Source organism: Podarcis tiliguerta, assembly GCF_965153285.1.
Source record: "Podarcis tiliguerta genome assembly, chromosome: 7".
Classification (NCBI taxonomy): Eukaryota; Metazoa; Chordata; class Lepidosauria; order Squamata; family Lacertidae; genus Podarcis; species Podarcis tiliguerta.
In genome coordinates, this window is record NC_139540.1 from 68923041 (window position 1) to 68945305 (window position 22265).

A 22265-nucleotide genomic window follows, 5' to 3' on the forward strand; every position below is an offset into this window, starting at 1 on the left:
GAATCCCCAACCCCCAGCCGGATCGGCTCACCGCAATTTTTACTGTGAACATTCCAATCCGTAAATCGCACCCGCTCATTACAATTCTACAGAAATGGGTCTCGGATTGAAAGCAAAACATTTGACTAATTCTGCCTGCCCAAGGGGGCTTTGAATTTGTGGCGCTCAAACAGCAGCTTCCACTGTCAGATGACAAAGCCACTTTCCAAATTGAGGGGGAGTTTCGAAAACCCTCAGGTACACCTGAAGTAGCTCTTTGGATCCTGACCTATATTTCATTTTAGGTTTTTAACTTAGCAAAAGCAAGTTGATAGCTTCCCACTTCCCAGAAGGCAATAGGTTTCAGAAACACTGTTGTGGGGCGGGAGCGTTATATTACAATTGCCATCATATTGTTTAAATGCTGCTGCCTTATCTTCTATATCCTTTTGTGTCCTTTATCAATTTGTTCGAGCTGCTTTGCATGTGTGACCAAAATCTTACTTTTTTGTAATTTTCCCCTGCAACAGTGAGGCAAAAAGATAACTACTGCTGACCTCAATTGCAGACAAGATTTGTAGAGACTTATTCATATGTGCTGAAAGATTTGGTCTGTAATAACAATGCATATATTTATAGAGTGTTTCTTTCTTTTCCCCATTTCTTTTTTTTAAAAAAACATCCCTGAAGCTACACACTGATCAAGATATGGGAGATGGAAATTTAAAATACATATTAACAGGAGAAGGGGCTGGCAGTCTATTCGTTATAGATGAAAATACAGGAGATATTCATGCAGCAAAAAAGCTGGACAGAGAAGAAAAGTCCCTGTATGTGCTACGTGCCAAGGCTATAGACCGAAAGACTGGAAGACAAGTGGAGCCTGAATCGGAATTTATCATTAAAATCCACGATATCAATGACAATGAACCTAAATTTACCAAGGACATTTACACGGCCAGTGTTCCTGAGAAGTCCAGCGTTGGTAAGTATAATTTATTATCATATTAAAAATATTTTTTTTGAAAAAGAAATAAAAAGATAGAAGGTTAAGCCACTTCACAACAATACTCTAGAGCTTATTTGTGGTTTTTAAGTAGTCATAAAAGCATCTGTAAATATCAGTTCACCAGCTCCTGTCTGCCATCAATATCTGTCTTTTTCCACCCCATAGGTTACCATATGGCTTCCATGAAGCTAGCAGCAGTCAAATGGAAACTTCTAATATGCTGTGTGATCGTAACTATTATTGCCATCCAGTAATGAACCACTGAAAACAATGCTTAACAGGCTCATCTGTGTGCATGATCAGCAATGGCAATTTGTTTGACACCTTTGTACTTTTGTATTCAAAGTTGTGGAATGACAAATTGTTGATTTCTCCCCTCCTTCTAGGAAAAAGAATTGGAAATATTCTAACCTCATGCATAATCTAGACTCATGTAGAAGGATTTGTTGTCCTTCTTGAGGACAGTGCGTGAGATGTGTGTCTCAAATGGTGGTAACAATATAAGACTGTGCACTCATTCTGAGTGGAAACATAAACAACCTGGGCTTGTAGAATTCATTACGTCCAAGAAACAGTGTGCACCAAGAGGCTCATGCACTCCCCTCCATATGCTTTTCAGTGATATCGCACAAATTCCCTTCTCTCTTCCATGGTTTGCTCTAACCATGGTGTAGTGTTACGTCCACATTAGTATTAAGTATTGATAACGGTAGGCAGCTGCATTGCCTTTCTAACAGTACTTTATAACTATGGTTCTAAGTGAGTTGGCAAACGATGGTTAGAAAGGTGATCTTCATTACAGTTAACCGTGGCTACCAACCAACACATGTGCAAGAGCATACAATGGTTAAAGGCAGACTATGGAAGGGAAGGGACGCAGGTGGCGCTGTGGGTTAAACCACAGAGCCTAGGACTTGCAGATCAGAAGGTCGGCGGTTCGAATCCCCGCAACAGGGTGAGCTCCCGTTGCTCGGTCCCTGCTCCTGCCAACCTAGCAGTTCGAAAGCACGTCAAAGTGCAAGTAGATAAATAGGTACCGCTATCAAATGGCTTGTGTGCACTGCATCGTGTGATTGATTATGTGAGGCAGGGCTTACCTGCCCCTCCCCCCATGTTTTATTCAGGTTGCACCCCTGACTCTCTCCCAACATCTACCTGCTTCTTGTAGCATGATCTCAGCTCGCAAACACTCTGTCTTTCTCCCCACCTGCCAGGTAAGCGACGAGGTCCACCCATTTATCCTTTGGCACAAAACAACCCACTTTGTTATATTAACAACCATACTTAGGGTCATTAACTCACCAAGAAACTTGCTTGAATAGATCAAAAGTAGAATCCTCCACTAGATTTTAACCCATCAATTCTTCCCATCAATTAACAGATTATCATTTGCATTTTATTTCCCATAATTTTAACATCAAAACTAAGAGAGTTGCCACAGCTGACTAGTTTAAGCCGAGAGTGACCTTTAAATCAACACTAAAAAGTGTTTTTATCATACTTGTGCCCTGCAATTATTTGACAGATCCATTTTCCTACTGATTTTTATTGGAGTATTCCCCCCATCAACTATAATTCTCTAATCTCTGGACAAAAAGAAGAAGAAGAAACATTACGGGCTCAAAGTCCACAGCTCAGCACTTTTCACTCATACCTAATGCTGACGCTGCAGTACAGTACTAAGGGATGTGTTCTGCACAGTTAGAGATGTCGTCCTTCAGATAAGACATTAAGTCAAGGTCCCTTCCCTTCAGCTCTGATATGGCTGCACAGGACAAAATGAAAAATCCCAGTGGCATTCTGTGAAATATGTCAAGAATTGGAGAAAGAAGAATTCCCTTTCTGAATGTAACAGTTTCTAATGTTAAAGTCTTTATGCATCTAGTGAGAATTAAATGATGCAGTTCCCCAGCTAATCAATGGACAAATATGTGCAAATGTTTTCATAAGGACACTCGTCAGTCTCAAGAGACAATGGAGGGCACCTCTGGGAGTGAAGTCCAACTGCTGGAGAATCACAGTACCTGCGGCAGCTGCAGAGACCAGTAACTCATAACTGCTGCATCCTGCATCATTTTTGCTGCTTGGCAGGACTGAAGTGACCTCTCAAGGGGGAAAGCCTGGGCAATGCGTATGGAGGTCCTGAGCTGCCCGAATTACAAGACCTGCCTCTTGGTCTCACTGATGTGCAAGCTTGGCTGCAGGAGTTGCTGAAAGGAGGCTCACAAGACACCATCCAATTGTCTTGGGGACTTTACTCCAGAGTTGTGTAGTGTTTGCTCTTTAGCCTTTCTTATCCTGAAGATGTCCTCAGGGGCATAGGAAGGGGGGCGGTCTGCCCCTGGTGCCACTCTGTTTTTGTTTTGTTTTTAATAGAAATTTATTAGATATTTTATACTTATAAAAGAAAAACAGTAAAGGCAAAACAATAAACACATTCAACAAACAATACATCAATAACAAAAAAAAGAAAAAAAATGCAATAATACAACATAAGAAAAAAAAAACCCACAAAAACATAAATCCAAATTTTTGTATCCAGATCTTTCATTAGCTTATTTCCTTGACTCCCTCACACCTCCCTTTTTTTGTATTCTGGTTCAAATTATCTGGTTCAACAAATCCTTTCCCTCTTCTTCAATTTAGTCTGTAGTTTATCATAACATAATTTGACTTTCAATTTCCCAATTTAACACATTAGCACTTAATGTTCATATAATTCTTAATAACACTTCTGCTAAAACCTTATAATTTCATTCCAATATTCATCTAACATTCATTAATTTTGCAATATTTCTGTAAATATGCTTTAATTTTTTTCCAATCTTCATCCGTCGACTCTTCTCCCTGGTCTCGGATTCTGCCAGTCATTTCCGCCATTTCCATATAGTCCATCAGTTTCATCTGCCACCCGGGTGCCACTCTGGGAGGGGTGACAAGATGGCCCTTGCCTCCCCCCAGCTGTAGAGCGGCCAAGGGCATGCACAGTTCGTATCGGCGCCGCTCGTGTGGCATCCGTACAGGCTTCTGCTCTCACGCGCCGTTTGTATGGGCTGCCTCTCTCACGGCGACTGTATGGGCTGCTGCGCATGCGCAGCCCAGACGGGATGCCGCTTGTGCAGCAGTCCATACGACCACTGCGCATGAGCGGCAGCCTGTACAGACTACACATGTACGGCATTCTGTACAGTCGACGCACATGTGCGGTCCGTACGGGATGCTGCTCACGCGGCAGCCTGTATAGTCGCCATGCAAGTGGCAGCCCATACGGCCGCCGCACATGAGCGGCAGCATGTACGGACTGCGCATGTGCAGCATCACGTATGGTCACTGCACATGTGCACTCCGTATGGGATGCTGCTTGTGCAGTAGCCCATACAGTAACCGTGCATGCGGCAGCCCATAGGGAGTGCGTATGTGTGGCATTCCGTACGGAGTGTGCACGTGCGGTATGCCACACATGCGTAGTCCTTCCAGGCTGTGCTGCCCCGGGTGCCAGGGAGGGTTCTTCCACCACTGGATGTCCTACAAAGTAGAAGGTATGGGTTTTGGGGGTTTATTCCCAACACCATTCTCACAAATGAGTATAGCTCAAGGCAACAGAGGTTTATGATCAGAGTATTCCTTTTCCAACATGGGCTTCCTTCCCTGGTTGACGAGCTCTATCTGCCCTCATGGTAGGACAATAATGTTATATCACAGCAATTCTCAGATGCTGGGAAATTCTTTCTACTGTACTTTGGTTTGTCTGCTAAGGAGCCTGCACACATTGCTATGAAGATTCTGGATGATATTTTTGGAGTACAAACTCAGATCATGCAAGTGACTGGCTCAATATTTGTTGTTGTGTGAGAGCACAACCTATAGTACATACAATGGTTTCCTTCTGCTGAACACAACAGGGGAATATGAATAATGGCAAGTGGATGAAATTATGAGAAAGCATATTTTCCTTCTCTTTGTGACTGAATAGCATAGTAAAAAGTCAGGGAATGAAGAAAGTAATCAATCAAGACTGGATACATTTTCCTTTTCTTTGCTGGCATTCCTATTTCCCGCTAGCAGTTTAAATTGTAACACTTCATTGCAAGATTCTTCAGATTTCTAATTAAAAGCTAAAGGCTGCATTTCATCTGGTTGAGTATATTTCATAAGAGCTCAGCATTTTATAACTTGAATTTATTCTATAAACACCTGTTCTGTTAGCTGAATTTTGTGATGCACCAAAACAATGTTTACCAAAAAAAGCATATATTAGGGGAAAGTGTGCACAAAGACTTATATATTAGTGAAAACAATACATAGAAATGCATTATGTTAGCAAGAAAATTCTTGCAAAAAATGTGCATGTCAAAACTGAACACAACAATGTCTTTTTTAGGAGAAATCCACACCAAAATTGCTGGTTAGTTTTTAGGAGGGTTTGTTTTTTTCCTAATGTAGATTGCTTCAGAAATCCAGAAAACTGAATTTAACATTAGACAAATGAGAAATCAAAACTGGCAGATCCTTCCTGCATGAGACCATTGAGACTAAGGAGGAAGGGGTTACAGTGACACCTCTTTGGACTGGTTTTAAGAAGGCAGGGATGTGGGGACTTCTTACTGAGGTTAGTGGTGCTACGTCACATTCACCCAAATGGACCAGCCTCCCCTGCCATAATGACTAGTAGTTGTGGGTAGCTCAACCCATATACAGTGAATATTGGGACCTAGAACCTTTGTCAAAAGTATCATGAGCAGAAAATGTAGTCATTTGGGGCTTCAGAAGAAGGCAGAGAGCATGGTCTTCATCTCTAACTATTATTTGGCCTTCAGCTACATCATTTTAATAGGCTTTCATGGAAATGTTGTACCTTTCAATTTTTGTTGGGGCAAGGGGGAAATATAGAAAACAAAGAAATATATGCTATTACTAGGGAATGAGTCGCTGTTCGCTTCACTCATCAAACTCACCCACCCCATTCCTTACACCTTGACAAAACCTTCTCTCCCCTTAGACGTTGTCAAAACTCTCTTTTGTGGATTGGGCCACCTGACCACTTGCTTACTTCTTTGGCAGCCACACAAACTGCAGCTTGATGACATCTTAAGGAAAGTACATATTAGGACAGGCTTTCTCAACCTCGGCCCTCCAGATGTTTTGAGGTTACAATTCCCATCATCCCTGACCACTGGTCCTGCTAGCTAGGGATCATGGGAGTTGTAGGCCAAAACATCTGGAGGGGCTGAGGCTGAGGAAGCATGTATTAGAAGATACACATAAATGACATTAAGGTAAAGGTGAAGGGACCCCTGACCATTAGGTCCAGTCTTGGAAGACTCTGGGGTTGCGGCGCTCATCTTGCTCTATTGGCCGATGGAGCCAGCGTACAGCTTCCGGGTCATGTGGCCAGCATGACCAATTCGCTACTGGTGAACCAGAGCAGCACACGGAAATGCTGTTTATGTTCCCGCCGGAGCGGTACCTATTTACCTAAGCACTTTGACGTGCTTTCAAACTGCTAGGTTGGCAGGCGCAGGGACCGAGCAATGGGAGCTCACCCCATCATGAGGATTCGAACCGCCGGCCTTCTGATTGGCAAGTCCTAGGCTCTGTGGTTTAACCCACAGCGCCACCCGCATCCCTATTGAAACGACATTACTTACGTTTAAAAAGGAGCATTATATATGTCCTTCATGAAGTCTGTAAATCAGGACAAAGCAGCATGGAAAGTTTCTAGGAGTTTCCTTCCATCCCTTACCTGGTAGCTAACTTTATGCGTTCAACATCAGAAATAGTCTCTAACTTGTGAAAAAAATATAGGCATATCAAATGGGAGCTGTTTTGAAAGTAGAATGCAAAGACAATCTGTATTATGCAGACCCACTTCAGAAGCACAAAATATTTACAAAGTATGCAAATAGGGCTTCAGCATAGTCAGACAATGTGCTTCAGCATTTTTTCTAAGGCGACATAAATTATTGTGAAGTCTCTTTCACACACGTAGAACGCGCAGGCAAAGAGTCTTTGAAAGTGGCTTCCAAAACTTCAAGGAGATAAAGGACACCAGAAATAAAGTAATCAGGGCTTGGGAATGAAGGACCACATTCTGACACTCAAAGAAAAGGACAATATCATCTGCACACGATGGAGCATCTCATTCTTCAATGTTGGGGCAATCTATATTTGTCCAGTACACATAAAATGAGTTGAGTTAGCACATGAGATCAATTTGTCAGCTGCTCAACAATTTGGAAAGCAGGGAGCAGTAATCTCTCATTGACAAAAGTCTTACTGCTACACATGTATTTTGCTGCAACTGTATGGTTTGAGCTGCACCCAAATGTTTATACAGTCATACCTCGGGTTACAGATGCTTCAGGTTGTGTTTTTTCAGGTTATGGACCTGCCGAAACCCAGAAGTATCAGAACAGGTTACTTCCAGGTTTCGAAGGTCATGCATGCACAGAAGCGCTAAAACATGCTTTGCACATGCGCAGAAGTGCCGAATCGCAACCCACATGTGCGCAGACCCACTGCTGCGGGTTGCAAACGCTGCGGGTTGCAAACCTGCATCCCACACGGATCACGTTCGCAACCCAAGCGTCCACTGTAATGTCATGAACCAAGTGTGACATGTGGACTGGGGAGACCTGAATTTGATGCACCACACATCTAGCTCACTGCATGGCCAAGGACACAACAGGCTCTCAGTCGCACCTACTTCATAGGTTGAATGTTATGAGGACAAGATAGCATAAATCCATTCTGTACATCACCCCAAGCTCTTCATGGGAAAGGCAGCATGCATATCTAAGGTATTAATTGCATAGGAAGAGCCCTGGTGGGTCAGCTTAAAGACCCATCAAGTCCTGCATCCTACAGTGGCCGCCCATATGCTGATGAGAAGCCCACAAGCTGGACTTGAGGGAAACACCCCTTTCCTACTCTTCTTTCTCAGCAACTGGCATTCAGAGGCATGGCCCCAGTGATTATCTTGGCATTATAAAGTCTTATAGTGCCTGCACTATAAGGAAACAAGAGCACACCCTACCCAAAAAGCCCACAATCTCAATTGCAGCCACTAGTGCTTATTACCCCAGCAGGAAATGGCATCTGAGACTGGACTAATGCTACTCAGAAAAGCAAAGGAGTTGCAAGCCCTCCAGGATTTTGCAAGTGTAAGTAGACAAAGATGCACTTGTGTGCTTATAACCCATTTAGTCTCACAACAAGGACTGCTGCCTTTACAGTTTGCTCTCCCATTTTGCATCACATAATGCTCCTCCAACCTGCTTTATGCTACATTCGTTTAGACTTCAACAGCTTGTCCTTGAGCAAAGCAGGGTCTGTTAGTAAACTGGCACTTTTGTAGAAAAAAGAGGTTTAATAAAGTGTTTAACATTCACATGGATATGGTTATATTGTTACAGAATAGCTGCAATGCACACAAATGTAGTAACTTACTTCCTGGACAAATGGTTATGAGCTGCAGGAAACAGTGCACTTGAATATGCAGTGTACATGTAGGGATGCGGGTGGTGCTGTGGTCTAAACCACTGAGCCTCTTGGGCTTGCTGATCGGAAGCTCAGCAGTTCAAATCCACTCGATGGGGTGAGCTCCCGTTGCTCTGTCCCAGCTTCTGCCAACCTAGCAGTTCAAAAGCATACCAGTGCAAGTAGATAAACACGTACTGCTGTTGTGGGAAGTTAAATGGCATTTCTGTGTGCTCTGGCTTCCGCCAATGTGTCCTATTGAGCTAGAAGTGGTTTAGTCCTGCTGGCCACATAACCAGGAAAGCTGTCTGTGGACAAACACTGGCTCCCTCGGCCTGAAACGAGGGAGCACCACACCCCACAGTCACCTTCGACTAGACTTAACCACCCAGGCATTCTTTATCTTTTTTCAAAAATACATGAATGCGCATTTACAACATGGGTGTGGAACTTCTGGCCCTCCATATATTGTTGGACTACAACTCCCATCATCCATGACCATTGGGTCATGTTGGCTGGTGTTGGAGTGTAGTTGGCATACAATAACACCTGGACCACCCACACCTGATTTATATGCTGGTAGAGAATTGGAGGGCATTGGACTGAAATCTAAAGAATTGAATCCTGTTGGTTTGGAATAAATGGGGTTAAATCCTAAATGAGTCTGGATACAATCTATGCAGCCATACAAATCAAACTTGCCTTCAAACACATAGAAAAGTTACTTAACATGGTTAATCCCATAAAATCTGAACTGTTTCTAAATCCCTGCCTGGTAAACAGGGACAATTGGAACAGGCAAGATTTTTTTTTTTTGTTGGGTATGAATAATATAGCTACTGGGAACATAGGAACTTACTAAATGCATTAAGATATGTAAGTAAACATGTGGGAAAATAGTTAAAAGCAACACAATTTCTTCTATGCATAGAATAGCAGTTTGAGAGGCTTTGTTACGATGCTAAATTGTTCATAGTTGGCAATTTCTGAACAAACAAATAATAAAAATTCTCCAAAGTTTATTTGAAAACTGCAACAAGCTTTCACTGGATGAATCCACACAGCAACAAAAAGGTGGCAGAAGACTTGCATTTCTGGGAACATGATGACTGGGGGGAAGCAAATGGCCACATTTCAAGGTTATGGCTCCTCATTTCTGGAAAACCTTGAACATGGGTGTCGAGCCAGAATTGATAGTTATAGTGTGAATATGTATTCAGGAAATAAATAGGAACAGCCTTGCCCTGGCTTTCAAACTACAGATAGAAAAATAATTACCTCATCCTCCTCAGTCAGATTTTCAAAATGGTAGCATGAATCTCCTTTCCTTGTCCCCTTGTCCCCTCAAAATGGTGATGAGATGCTCTTGTCCAGCTTCATACCACCACACTTCCTTATAATAAAACACACACAAAAAACTTCCTCACATACACATATTAGCCATAGTCACAAATATCCAATGCAGGTCAGCCCACTGAACTGAACACCATATTCTCAAGAGCAACTGTACGGATGGGATGGGGAGGCAGTGAGCATTAAACAGAAAATATAAATTCTCAAAATGTACAAGAATAAGCCTCAAATTGGTTATGCTTCAGACTTCGGGTTTTCTGTTGAACCTACAGTCCTTTATTCTGCTGTCCAGAAACTGAGAGCCATAAAATATCTTAAGCATGAAAGCAGCCAGATGTTTCCGCCATGACTTCCTTGATAAATTACTGGGAGAAAAATCTTCCCCATTTGGAAATAATATCTTAATTTGACTGCAGTCACGACTATTTGCAACACTCATAGTAATGCTTTATCAACGAGCAAGCAGGAGTCCCCTTCACTGACTAAACACACCTCTAAATCAAATGCAATCCACAGCAAGGGCATTTCAGAGTAATAATAGCCCCATGTTGTACTCACGTCACCATGTCAGATCCAATTTTATACAGAGAGCACAAAGCACTGGAAGACTGAAAATATCTGCGCCTCTGTTGTGCTGTCTTTGTTACAGGCGCAGATTGAGCAATAATGAGCAACGGCTCTTCACGAACGAAACAGGCAAAAGTGAGAGGGGCCTCAGAGGAGATGGCATCCTCAAAACCGACAGGTTAAGAAGGAAGATGCCGAACTCAGAACTCACTCTCTTTTTGAGGGGGGGGGGGAGAGTGTGTGTCATACTCTAAATTGTGTTCATGAAAGTTCAGACACCCACATATCCAGCTGAAGAAAATGCAGACCCAAAGCAATTAAAATAAGAATACTGCTGGAAACTTTGCAAGTCTGAGGACTAGATGTGCATAGGATTTTCCTGTAACTGCTTGCGGCATTTTGTTTTGGAAGCAGAAGGGTGACTGGAACCGCCATTGTAGAGGTTATTAACATTACTGTGTGGAAAGAATGAAGTGTTTATCTCGCATGACAGCCCGTGGAAGCTGCAGTTGCTCTTCATTTAGACAGCACACCATACATTTTAAAGCATTTTCTTCCACTTTCACAGTTACCACCCGCCCCATCCCCTGAATCATGGGGCAATTCCTAGCACCCTTAACAAACTACAGTTCCCAGCATTCTTTAGGGGAAGCCATGACTGCTGAAGTTGTATAATAGTGCTTTAAGTGTATGGTGTGAGCCAGGGGTGCCAACTACCCCCTCCCCATTGAAGGGGTCTGGTGTCACGTGACAAGTCTGGCCCCTGCCCAGGGCATGAGCACTCTCAAATCAGCAATGGGAAGAGGGGGCCCTCCTTGTGTCCCACCCAGCTTTGGCCCCCTCCATATTTTGGGACAGGGGGCTGAGCCCCCCCCCCCCAATATTGAGAGGGTCACCATCTCCTGCGACCAGGGGAAGGGGGCACACAGAGTAATCTTCACCCTCCCTGTATTGCCCCTGCCTGGCACATGACCGTCTCAATATTGGGGCACTCAGCCCCCTGCCCACAAAGGAGGCCCAAGCCCCTCCTGCCCCCTATAATTGCTGCCCCTGGTGTGAGCAGAGACCTTTCACTTCATTTTGAGGTGAAAGTAGAGATGAAGAAGAAGAAGAAGAAGAGCTTGGATTTGATAATCCTTTCACTCCCTTTGAGGAGTCTCAAAGCGGCTAACATTCTCCTTTCCCTTCCTCCCCCACAACAAACACTCTGTCAGGTGAGTGGGGCTGAGAGACTTCAAGGAAGTGTGACTGGCCCAAGGTCACCCAGCAGCTGCAGGTGGAGGAGCGGAGACGCGAACCTGGTTCCCCAGATTACGAGACTACCGCTCTTAACCACTACACCACACTGGCTCCTATACAAGGAAGTAATAAGAGCAACCCATCTCATGGTCTTGGAACGAGAGCTGCCCATGTAAACCAATGATGACATCCAGGATTTTAGCATAGCAGTGATCTGGAAGCAATGTATCTTCCAACAGCCACACCCACACCCCAATCCACAAAAAGCAACCCCAAAGACTTCATTGCCTTTCTAACTTGCCTTAATTTTGTGGATTTTTATTTTTAAAAGCTATTTAAACATAGTTAAAATGGCCCCATCAATATCAACACTGATGTCATCTTCCTTTGCCCCCTATTTTGAGGAAGGGAGATTTGTGGCTGTGAGCGAATAACTGACATCAGAAATCTGCAGTGAATTACTCTGCTACTATGGCAGGCTAGAAGTGGGGCAGAGGTTGGTTTCTGCAAGAAAATACGTCTTGTTATGGTAAATATTATTCTGAAACCTCCCTCACACCCTTTCTCAGTTCAAATCCGGGGCTCCTTCATATGCAGAAGGCTTGCATTCCATTTACTTGCGTGTAGATGCCGTGCACATTTATATCTTTTCAAAGCAACCCCTCCCTGCAAAAACCCACACTCTTTTATCCATTTGAAATAAGACCCAATTTAAGAAACAGTATGAATTCATGTCTTTACTGCTAACTTTGGTTTTGAAGGAGAGGTGTGCTACACAGCCCTATCAGAACTCAGCTAAAATCCTGGATTTCTTCATTAACTTCTATAGGCACTCCTGCCTCAGGGAAGGAAAAAAAAACCCTCAGCAGCTCAGTGGGTGAAGTTGAGCCTTGTGGGTGAGTCTCTATTAAGTCTATGGGTGGGACTGTGGAACTTTATTTCCCTGCTCAGTCAAGCCTTCCTACACAGTGCCACTTAGTAATTACAATCAATATTACTGCTCTTGAGAAATGACATACACTCCAACATTTCTCTGAGGAAAATAGGGACGTCCAGTGCTATTTTTCTAGAAAAAAGAAGTGCCGGAACTCACCACGAACACCTCCGTCATTCTCTTAGAATGGCAATGGCGCCCACCTAAGAGGTGAGTACTGGCTGAAAAAAAGCCATGGGGAAGTCTTATTCCACACCCTCCAACATTTCTCCAATGAAAGTAGGGACGACCTAAGGAAAAGCGGGACCTTCCAGGATTAAATCAGAAACCGGGACGGCTTCTGTAAATCCAGGCCTGCCCCTGGAAATTAGGGACAATTGGAGGATCTGATATTACTGTGATTTAATTATTCTGTCGATACTATTAGTCACCTTGCGTTTCCTTTGCGAAGGAAAGGTGGGGGTATATAACTTGATTGAATAATATTAGAACAAAGTTCATTGGCGTGATTGCCAAGCTGAGGCCCAGCTCAAAGATAGGCTGACACTTTCGTTGGCTTCTGTCACTTTTCTCCCCCTTTCCCTTCTCCTCTCCTAGACCTCTTATTATTCTATATTCTCTTTTTCTCTCACACCTGATTTCTTAATATTTCCTCAGTGGCCTGCTGTGCTGAGTGTGTGTGATCTCTTGTCATACCAGTTTTTCTATTCAGTGATGTTTTAATGATTTGTTTAAATCCCTCTCCTAGTACTTCAGGGCGAGATCAGTGTTTCCTTTCCAACTGACTTTACTGACTAAATTCCAGCCTCTTGATTGTTTCCTTGGTAATTTTTTGAATCTGCAGCATTGACTAGCATCCTTTTGGCTGCTTCTAGGCAGGACAAGGTAGGGCCTACAGGCCTCTGGTGTCACAAAGGTGTCCTTAGAAGACCTGAAACAACACGATTCTGGTTTATTTCGGTTAGCTCAGACTGATGTCCAGCAGGAGCCAAGAACTAAATTCTAGCTAATTATCTCACTTCTGATGAGTAAAATAGTACCTTTTAAATTGTGTTTTTATGTATCCTACCTCTGCTCCGAGGTGCTCAAAGCAGCTGGCACGGGGTTTCACCCTATTTCATCCCCACAGGTAGGTTATTGGACTAAAGCACTCAGTGGATTTTGCAACGGAGCAGGAATTTGTACCTGGGTCTTCCCAGTCTAGTGCTATGCCCAATATACATAACCTCATTTCATATTGTGGATTTTCACCACCCCATTGTTGCTCTTTTGCTCCTTATTTCAGGTACTTCTGTTATCCAAGTGACCGCTACAGATGCTGATGATGCTAACTATGGCAACAGTGCCAAAGTTGTTTACAGCATCCTCCAGGGCCAGCCATACTTCGCAGTGGATCCAGAAACAGGTGAGAATGTCTCTTGACTTGGCTTCTTTTTATTTACGCCAGCTCTGCTTTATTCTAATTATCTGGAGTTGTTGTCAGTCCTTTTAGTATTTCTTTCTTATATTGTCACCCATTTTTCTTTTGTTTTTTTCAAAGGTTTTTCATCGATATATTCATATACTGTACTATTCATGCTCATCTGTTATTTGGTTGGAGCAGTTACTTCTGACTCCACCTTTTTTTTGGGGGGGGGAGAGGGGTCCTTGGACAAGGTATGCTCTGTGGCCCCTAGTAACCTAGAAGAGGCAGGTTGACCAAAAAGAGTACCGGCCCAAATTTAAGCCCTGGGAGTGCACCAGAGTGGAAACCTCAGCAGCGAGGGCCTATCCCTGGCCTCACCTCTCCCCCCAAGCCACCGTGGATTGGCACAATTCAAACCAGGGCTTGGTGGGAACTCTGCAAGCATCGTGGAGGTCAGGGGAAAGGGCCAACAGCCCAAACAAACATAATGTGGCTCCGAGGGAAGGCAGGAGCCATCATGCCAGGTTGCAGGTGCTGCCCACCATTGGACCAGGTAAATGGGCATTCTTTGGTTGAAGAAGTTACTGCTGACTCCACCTTTGCAGTGGCACAGGGGTCCTTGGACAAGACATGGAAGAGACAGGCTGAACAAACAGCAAATTTCCTCATAATGTCTCTTCTTGTGTGTGTCGCACAAAATAGCAACAACAATGCTTTTTAGTTGGAGGGGCATTTGCTGATTTCAAGCCCCCATCAAATGCCCAGTTTGCAACCTCTTCTTTAGCTGGCTCTGTGACAAAGCCATACTGCAGCCACACTGTGAACTATAGAAGGACAGCTGATTCGTAAACCTGGTTGTCTGGCTTCATTTGCATATCATTTACATGAGCGTGGCAAATGCCAAGCCACAGCTGCTGGATGCCGCATCGGCTGTGTGATATTTTGGAATAGCTGATGCAAAATGAGAGCAAGAGGCAGGGAATGGAACCTTCTGAGCCAGCTCAATAAAAAATCATGACCCACTTTCAGAAACCATACTATTTGGAAGAGGGGAAAAAAGAGGAAGGAGGGAAAATGCCCTGTGATTTCTAAATTGCACAAAGCCCAATCAGAGCACAAATGATGAAATTGATAGTGGGTGGAAAGAGTGCATTGAAATGAAGGAAGCTGCATGCTGTTTTCCTACCATCCCAAACCTCACCTTCTCATTCCATCCTGGCTGTTCCAAAAACCATCAAGGTTAGGCAGCCATCTTTTGGGGGCGGGGAATATTTCCCCTGGTTAGGTATTCCCATACGTACTGAAAAATGACAAAGTACAGCAAAATGGCTGTAAGAGTGGAAGAGTGAACTGTATTGCTTCAGACTGTAATTGGTGGGTACTGGTTTGGATTGCTGCCCCTCCCCTGGTGTAACAATATGGCATGGCTGTGACCCTAATTTGTGTGTAGGAAAGTGGCACAGCAAACAAACAAACAAAAGCTTAGCACATCCTTTTCCTTGATATGTGCATTTCCTATTTACATGCATGTGTGTGTGTGTGTGTATATATATATATATATATATATATATATATATATATATAAATGTGGTCCCACCTTAGCTATAGTCTGAACTGTTGTTGTTGTTGTTAGTGCTTTAAAAAAAAAGTTTAGGGGGAACTCTCATTTTCCTGCTCATATTGAAATACTGCCCTAAGTGAGGCCAAACTTAGATTCACAAAATGTTTAGGGGTATGTGTACCCCTGCGTCCCCCCAGAAAAAAGCACTGATTATTATTATTCCTCCACCATATTCAGCTGCATGTATAGTTTCAGTCCCTGCCATGATTTTGGAGAGGGCTGCAAACTCCTGTTCATTGCAGCCTTTCATCCTAAATGGAAAAATAACCACCAGTCAAAGTTGTTGTTGTTTTCAGAAAGCTTTCATTATGACAGATGTAACCATTTTTGTTTTTTCCCCCCAGAAGGATAATTACATTGATTTAGTGCCAATTTAAAAACACTGAGTAATGGGAGCTTCTTGCTTCCCTCTTTTCTTGCTGTGACATTAAACTAGTCATGGACTGAAAGCCTTATTTCAGTGCATACACCTTCAATTTTGTTTATTTACTGTGGATTAACTGGCACAGCATATCTGACACAAATCCATTTTAATACTCTCCTTCGACCTACTCCCACCTTCAATCTCATATTTCCTCCCCCTCTTCTCTTCCCTATAAGGCATCATCAAGACTGCTTTGCCCGATATGAGCCGAGAAAACCGAGAGCAGTACCAAGTGGTCATCCAGGCAAAAGACATGGGCGGCCAGATGGGCGGATTATCAGGAACCACAACGGTGAACATCACGCTGACCGACGTCAATGACAATCCACCTCGATTCCCCCAGAGTATGAACCATTTAATACTTCAGATGTGTTCAAAAAGCCTCTTTAAACTCTGTAGTTCAAGCTTCACCATCTGGGGACGTAAATGCCGATGCACTTCTGATGTTGCAGCTATTTAAGGTCACACAGGAACATACATACATACATACATACATACATACATACATATATAATATTTCCAAAGGAAATAAACAATGTTAACTCCCATAATAGTGTTAGGTCTACAAGCAAAAACAAACAAACCAACAAAAACTAGAGGTGCACAAAGCTTTACTGCTTGTAGAATTATAATCATCATCATTTTATTATTTATATGCCGCCCATCTGACTGGGTTGCCCCAGCCACTCTGAGCGGCTTCCAACAAAATATTAAAAACACAATAGAACGTCAACCATTAAAAACTTCCCTGAACAGGGCTGCCCTCAGATGTCTTCTAAAAGTCAAATAGTTGTTTAGCTGTTTGACATCTGGTGGGAGGGCGTTCCACAGGGCGGGTGCCACTACGAAGAAGGCCCTCTGCCTGGTTCCCTGTAACCTTGCTTCTCTCAGTGAGGGAACCACCAGAAGGCCCTCGGAGTGTCCGGGCTCAATGATGGGGGTGGAGACGCTCCTTCAGGTATACTGGGCCAAGGCCATTTAGGGCTTTAAAGGTCACCACCAACACTTTGAACCACTACCAAGAAGGCCCTTTGCCTGGCTCCCTGTAGCTTCACTTCTCACAGTGAGGGAACTTCTAGGAAGCCCTTGGAGCTGGACCTCAGTGTCCGGGCTGGACAATGTAGGTGGAGACACTCCTTCAGGTACACAGTGGCTCCCGCTGCTTGCGGAGAGTTGCCTGCATACTGAAGCCTGTGCACGCTGAGCTCAGCGCATCCAGGCTTCGCGGACCGTTCCGCAAGCAGCGGGAGCCAGCGCTGGGCTCCCATGGCTTGCAGAGAGCTGCCTGTTTGGGGGCTGGGGTCGGGGGAAGCTCGGGCTTCCCCCGCCCCAGCCCCGCGCCTGGGGGGAAAAAATCCCCCCCTTTATTTCCCCCCAAAAAACCTAGGTGTGCCTTATGGGACGGTGCGTCCTATAGGGCGAAAAATACGGTAGATAAATAGGTACCGCTGTGGTGGGAAGGTAAACAGAGTTTCTGTGCACTCTGGTTTCCATCACGGTGTTTAGTTCTGTTGGCCACATGACTGGGAAAGCTGTCTGTGGACAAATGCCAGCTCCCTCGGCCTGAAAGCAAGATGAGTGCCGCAACCCCATGGTCGCCTTTGGCTGGACTTAACAGTCCAGGGGTCCTTTACCTTTTGTACCCCACCCCTGTGCTCTTCAAAAGCCACAAAACCCAACTAGATTAAAACTTTGTAACCTATTGGCCGCTCTCTGCTTTCTACTATTTATCGGTTTTGTTCACTTTTTTTTATCATGCTTGTGAAATATATGTATTCACTTCTCCTCATGACTTAGCTCAGAGGTCTGCTTAAAATGCAAGTGTGTGATAGAGTAATTAATCACATTGAAGTTGGTGAACCCAAAGTAGGCTAGTATCACATATTTTGCTGTACTGTATGTCACTCAGTGACAGTCTCATAAAGACTACATATTGGAAGGTACCCGTAAAGAAGCTTTAATATCAAGGCTGCTGTTGTTGGGGGTTTTTTTTTAGCTCTTAGTCTTCCCTGTGGCTTTTTCGTGAGCACAGAAGAAATAAGAGCCTATGGAGATTGGTGTGCCTTCTTTTTAAGGTCTTAGATTATTTTAGTTACAGCCTCAAATAACAAGTAAGTGTGCCCTTTATTCACTGGCATATCAAATCACTAAGAGTCAACAAACTTACTGTGGCATAAGCTTCTGTGCACCCGACAAAGAGGGGTTTGACTCACGAAGGCTCATGTCATCATACAGTTGTTCCACTATATGAAAACTCAGTTTTCATATCCTGACAGCTGCTTTGTTTGTGGGAAAACGGCCTTGGAAAGAGCTAATTTAGAGTGGAGATTGAAAATAAGTGTTTTCAATTTTTTCTTGCCCAGCGTTACTATTGCAAGGCACATACCCCTCCCTGCAAATTGCTGTCCCTACCAAGAGGTTCCAGGTTCTCGTGCATATTCAGATACATAAGTTAGGAACCCTGCACAAAGAGAAGTGACTCAAGGGAAGGATTTGTAGCAGAAATACTGTGGGTGGAGAAAGGGAAGCATACCCTTCTGCTGCTACTTATTTGTCTAAATCACCACATACTAAATTTTATTTTCTGAAAGGAGGGTGGCTGTCTGGATTTTTCCAGCTCAGGCTTTATCTGCACTCCACTTGTGAGGGCAGGGCCAGTGTCAGACATAGACAGCGTTGGGCACTACCAATGGCCAGTGGCGTAGCGTGGGGGGTGCAGGGGGTGCCGGCCGCACTGGGCGCAACATCTGGGGGGGGGGGCGCTCGCACTCGCAGCTCTCTGCCCCTACCTGGCTCACTAACTCTCTCTCACTGCAGTGCTGGCTGTGCGAATCCGATCCGAGCCGCCAGGTCGCCGCCCACTGTGGAGGGGAGGGTGCCATGCGTGCGGTGCGGTGCGGAGAGAGAGCGAGGGACTATCTGGGGGAGGGACAGTGCAGCGGGGGGGGGGGCGCAAATTACTTGCCTTGCCCCGGGTTAGGGGGCGCAAATTACTTGCCTTGCCCCGGATGCTGACAACCCACGCTATGCCCCTGCCAATGGCCTCCATCACAGCAGATGGGCAGGGATCACAGCAAGATAGGAAGGTGCCTTAAACCAAGGTCACACACACACCATATCTTTAAAGCACTGTTCAATCACAATCTAACAGTCATGGCTTTTTGCAAAGAATCCTGGGAAGCGTTTGTTAAGGGTGCCAAGAGTTGTCAGGAGACCACTTGCAGGGCTCCTGCACCCTTAACAAACTACCCTTCCCAGGATTTTTTGGGAGAATGTGTGTCAGTTAAAGTGACATAAGGTTGCTTTAACGTGATGGTGTGCTCTTGGTATAAGTCAGCTTCCTATGTTGCAGTGTATGGTGTGGCCATGACCCAAGGCAATTTTTTTGGTCCCTCCGAATGACTATTGTCAACACTGATTGGCAATGGCTCTCCACGGTTTCAGACAGGGCACATTCCCAGTGAAAACTGGAGCTGCCAGAGATTGGACCTGAAATCTTCTGCATGCAAAGCACATGCAATACCAGTGAGCCCTTGAGCCCCTTCACTTTCTCCTCCTTCCTATCGTTGCTTGTTCACCTGTCCTCTTTGAGCATGCCAGCAATGGCAAGACATAAGAGAAAGAGCATCATCTTCCACTTGACTTGAACTCTGTCAGTTATACGGATTGGGCAAAGTGCATGTATTGCACTGGCGGCAGGTGGGCCCATTCAGAGGAGACACCTAGCCAACCCCCCTTCCCCCCGAATGACTACACATTTGCACATATCTAACAGATCCAAGGGATCATTTATCAAGCACATCTTCAAAGACCTCAGCTCTAATCTTGACTGACCATCGAACAATCAATCTTAAGGGTTATATGTGGACTGCCCATCTTCCTCAGAGACCTATATCCAGGTGTGTTAATTATTTTTGTTGCTGAGTAGGCTAGCTGTGCTTCTTCCCATTCTACTCCACCTGAGAAAAGAGAGGAGTAAGGATTATTTTAGAGTCAAGAAATTGGCTATTAATAGTCAGGTAGGAGTTACTGAACTGGAATAACAATCAGAGTGTTAGTGGCAGATAATAGGCTCTCAGGAAGGACAGCTTTCTTACACATTCTGGAAAATGTGTTTGTACCCATCCCAGAAACTCATCCCCCTATCATCATTACATATATCCAGGAGAAGAGTCAATTCCACCATTACTCTTCTTCCCCCACATTATAAAGTAGGTGAAAATTGTGGGAGTCAAAGGAATTTGTAACATCCAGCTATTCTGATACTGGTCCAATATTAGGGATTTGCGAACCAGCTTTTTGGAGCTAAAGTTACAGTTCCAATGCCTTCTTCCATTCTTATTCTTATTTACCCACTTTGTTACTCACAAAGTTAAGATGGATGTACATAAGAGCAAAGGAAGCTGACTTATACTGAATTAGATCATTGGTCCAGATAGTCTATAATGACTGGCAGAGATTCTTTCAGAATTCCAGACAGTGTCTCCTCCCTGGAGATGATGAGAACTTAATATGGGACCCCATGCATGCAAAACAGATGCTCTACCACATGACAGGTCCTAAATGAAAATGCACTCTGCATTCACATAGATTTCCTTCTTCAAATTTCCCTCTGTTTGCCTAAGAATTTAATTTTCTGAAATAAAGTTTCCTTGTGGGTTTATTTTAGTGATTTTGGAACAAATGTCTATGTGCTAAAAAATGCAAAATCAGCACAGAGGATTGCCAGAGCATCTCTCATCATCTCAGATCAATAATGAACCACATCTGCTTCTAGCAATAATTTCTCCCATTCTGTCTGAGCAAAGCAGCACCCAGGTATAATATATGTGTGTGAGAGAGAGGGACAGGCAGACAGACAAAGATGGAAATGCATTGTGATCAGAGAGTGGATTCACAGAGAACAGATATTTGGAGCCACCAAGTAGATGCAAGAACTACAGCTGCCTTAAAAACTGGAGAGGCTCGGCTGCTACTTGTTTTTTCTCTAGAAAAGGTTATTATGCTCATAGTTGTCTTACCTTTCAAAAGAGTGCACTGCTGACTTTAGACCAAAGTCTTCTTCCTGATTTTTTGTATGCTGAAGGCAGCTAATGGGCACCTAGTATGCTGACTTAATTGTAGGTACAGCTCCACATCTCCCCCTAAAGGGCCCTTTCCCCTTTTACTAAATCTTGGTTGGATGCTTTTACAGGACTGGTATAGTGCACTCAAGTTGCTTCCTTTAATTTTAAGAAAAAGCAGTTATTTTAACATTCAAAATGTGTCCCTTCTTACACCGACATTTTATCAGATTTCTTTTGTGCTGCTATGTATTTGCCTTCACTGATTTAGAGCTGTTTCAGCTTTGTCTCTTGCCAATTGAAATTCAAGCTCTTAACACCAAGTTGTGATTACATGGTATTGCTTCTGTTTATTGACTGTGTGAGCATGAGTTTAATTAGGTTCTTGGTGCAAATGCAGGTAGAAAAATACACCTTTCAAATCCCACTGTTTTTCAGTCATCATGAAATTCTTTTGCTGCACCTGACATGATAAAAAAGGGCTGCTGCTGGACCCTCCCAGATGGTCATAAAACCGGATTAGATTTCTGTGTCGATCGCATTTGCTGCCATGCCCAAGCTGAGGTAATCAGCAAACAGCATCATCTCAAAAATAGTACTGCCATCATAGTTAAAAAAGCTGACAAAGAAGCAGCAGTCATCATTGTGAACATTTCAGACATGAGGCTGAGAGGCAACTCCACCATGACATTTTACAGGCCCCAGTTATCAGATCCCACTGAGGAATACCAGAAAGATCTACACAATCTGATGAAGGAATTTCCTACCAAAGTGCAAATCAAAAGCCATACATCTCAGGAGCCTCAACTAGACATTTTCTATTTGCCACCCAAACTACAGAAACCACAACACTTTAGGTGCCCCATAAGTTTAGGCTTCCAGTACCATCACAGATGGGGCGTTTGGATATACGGACTCTGTTTGCAGGCCATATGCCACCAGTACTCACGCTTGGTTCTGAATATAGCCAACTTTCTGAGGAAATGGCAGTCCGGTGACAAGCTTCCAGAACACAATACCCTAGACTACACCAATATTTCCATAAGAATGGGATATAAGCCATCAGTAATATCATCCTAGATGGAGTTCTGGCCACCAGACTTTGCCACTTGATACTCACATTCATTTCAGATTTAGGGAGAACATTTACCTTCAGATCAATGGCTCTGCCACGGGCACTCTTGGATGGACC

At 44.0% G+C, this 22265-nt stretch overlaps 1 protein-coding gene across 2 annotated transcripts in view; it reads left to right on the top strand.

Annotated features, from left to right (window-relative positions):
• The window catches only part of LOC310681523 (cadherin-9-like), a 137906-nt gene that overhangs the window by 85382 nt on the left and 30259 nt on the right, over nucleotides 1–22265 (top strand). For both annotated transcript variants that reach the window (XM_083449426.1, XM_083449425.1), the window contains exons 3-5: nucleotides 670–964; nucleotides 13846–13965; nucleotides 16187–16354. In XM_083449426.1, the coding sequence (XP_083305552.1) occupies nucleotides 670–964; nucleotides 13846–13965; nucleotides 16187–16354 (583 nt within the window). The remainder of the gene's footprint in view (nucleotides 1–669; nucleotides 965–13845; nucleotides 13966–16186; nucleotides 16355–22265) is intronic.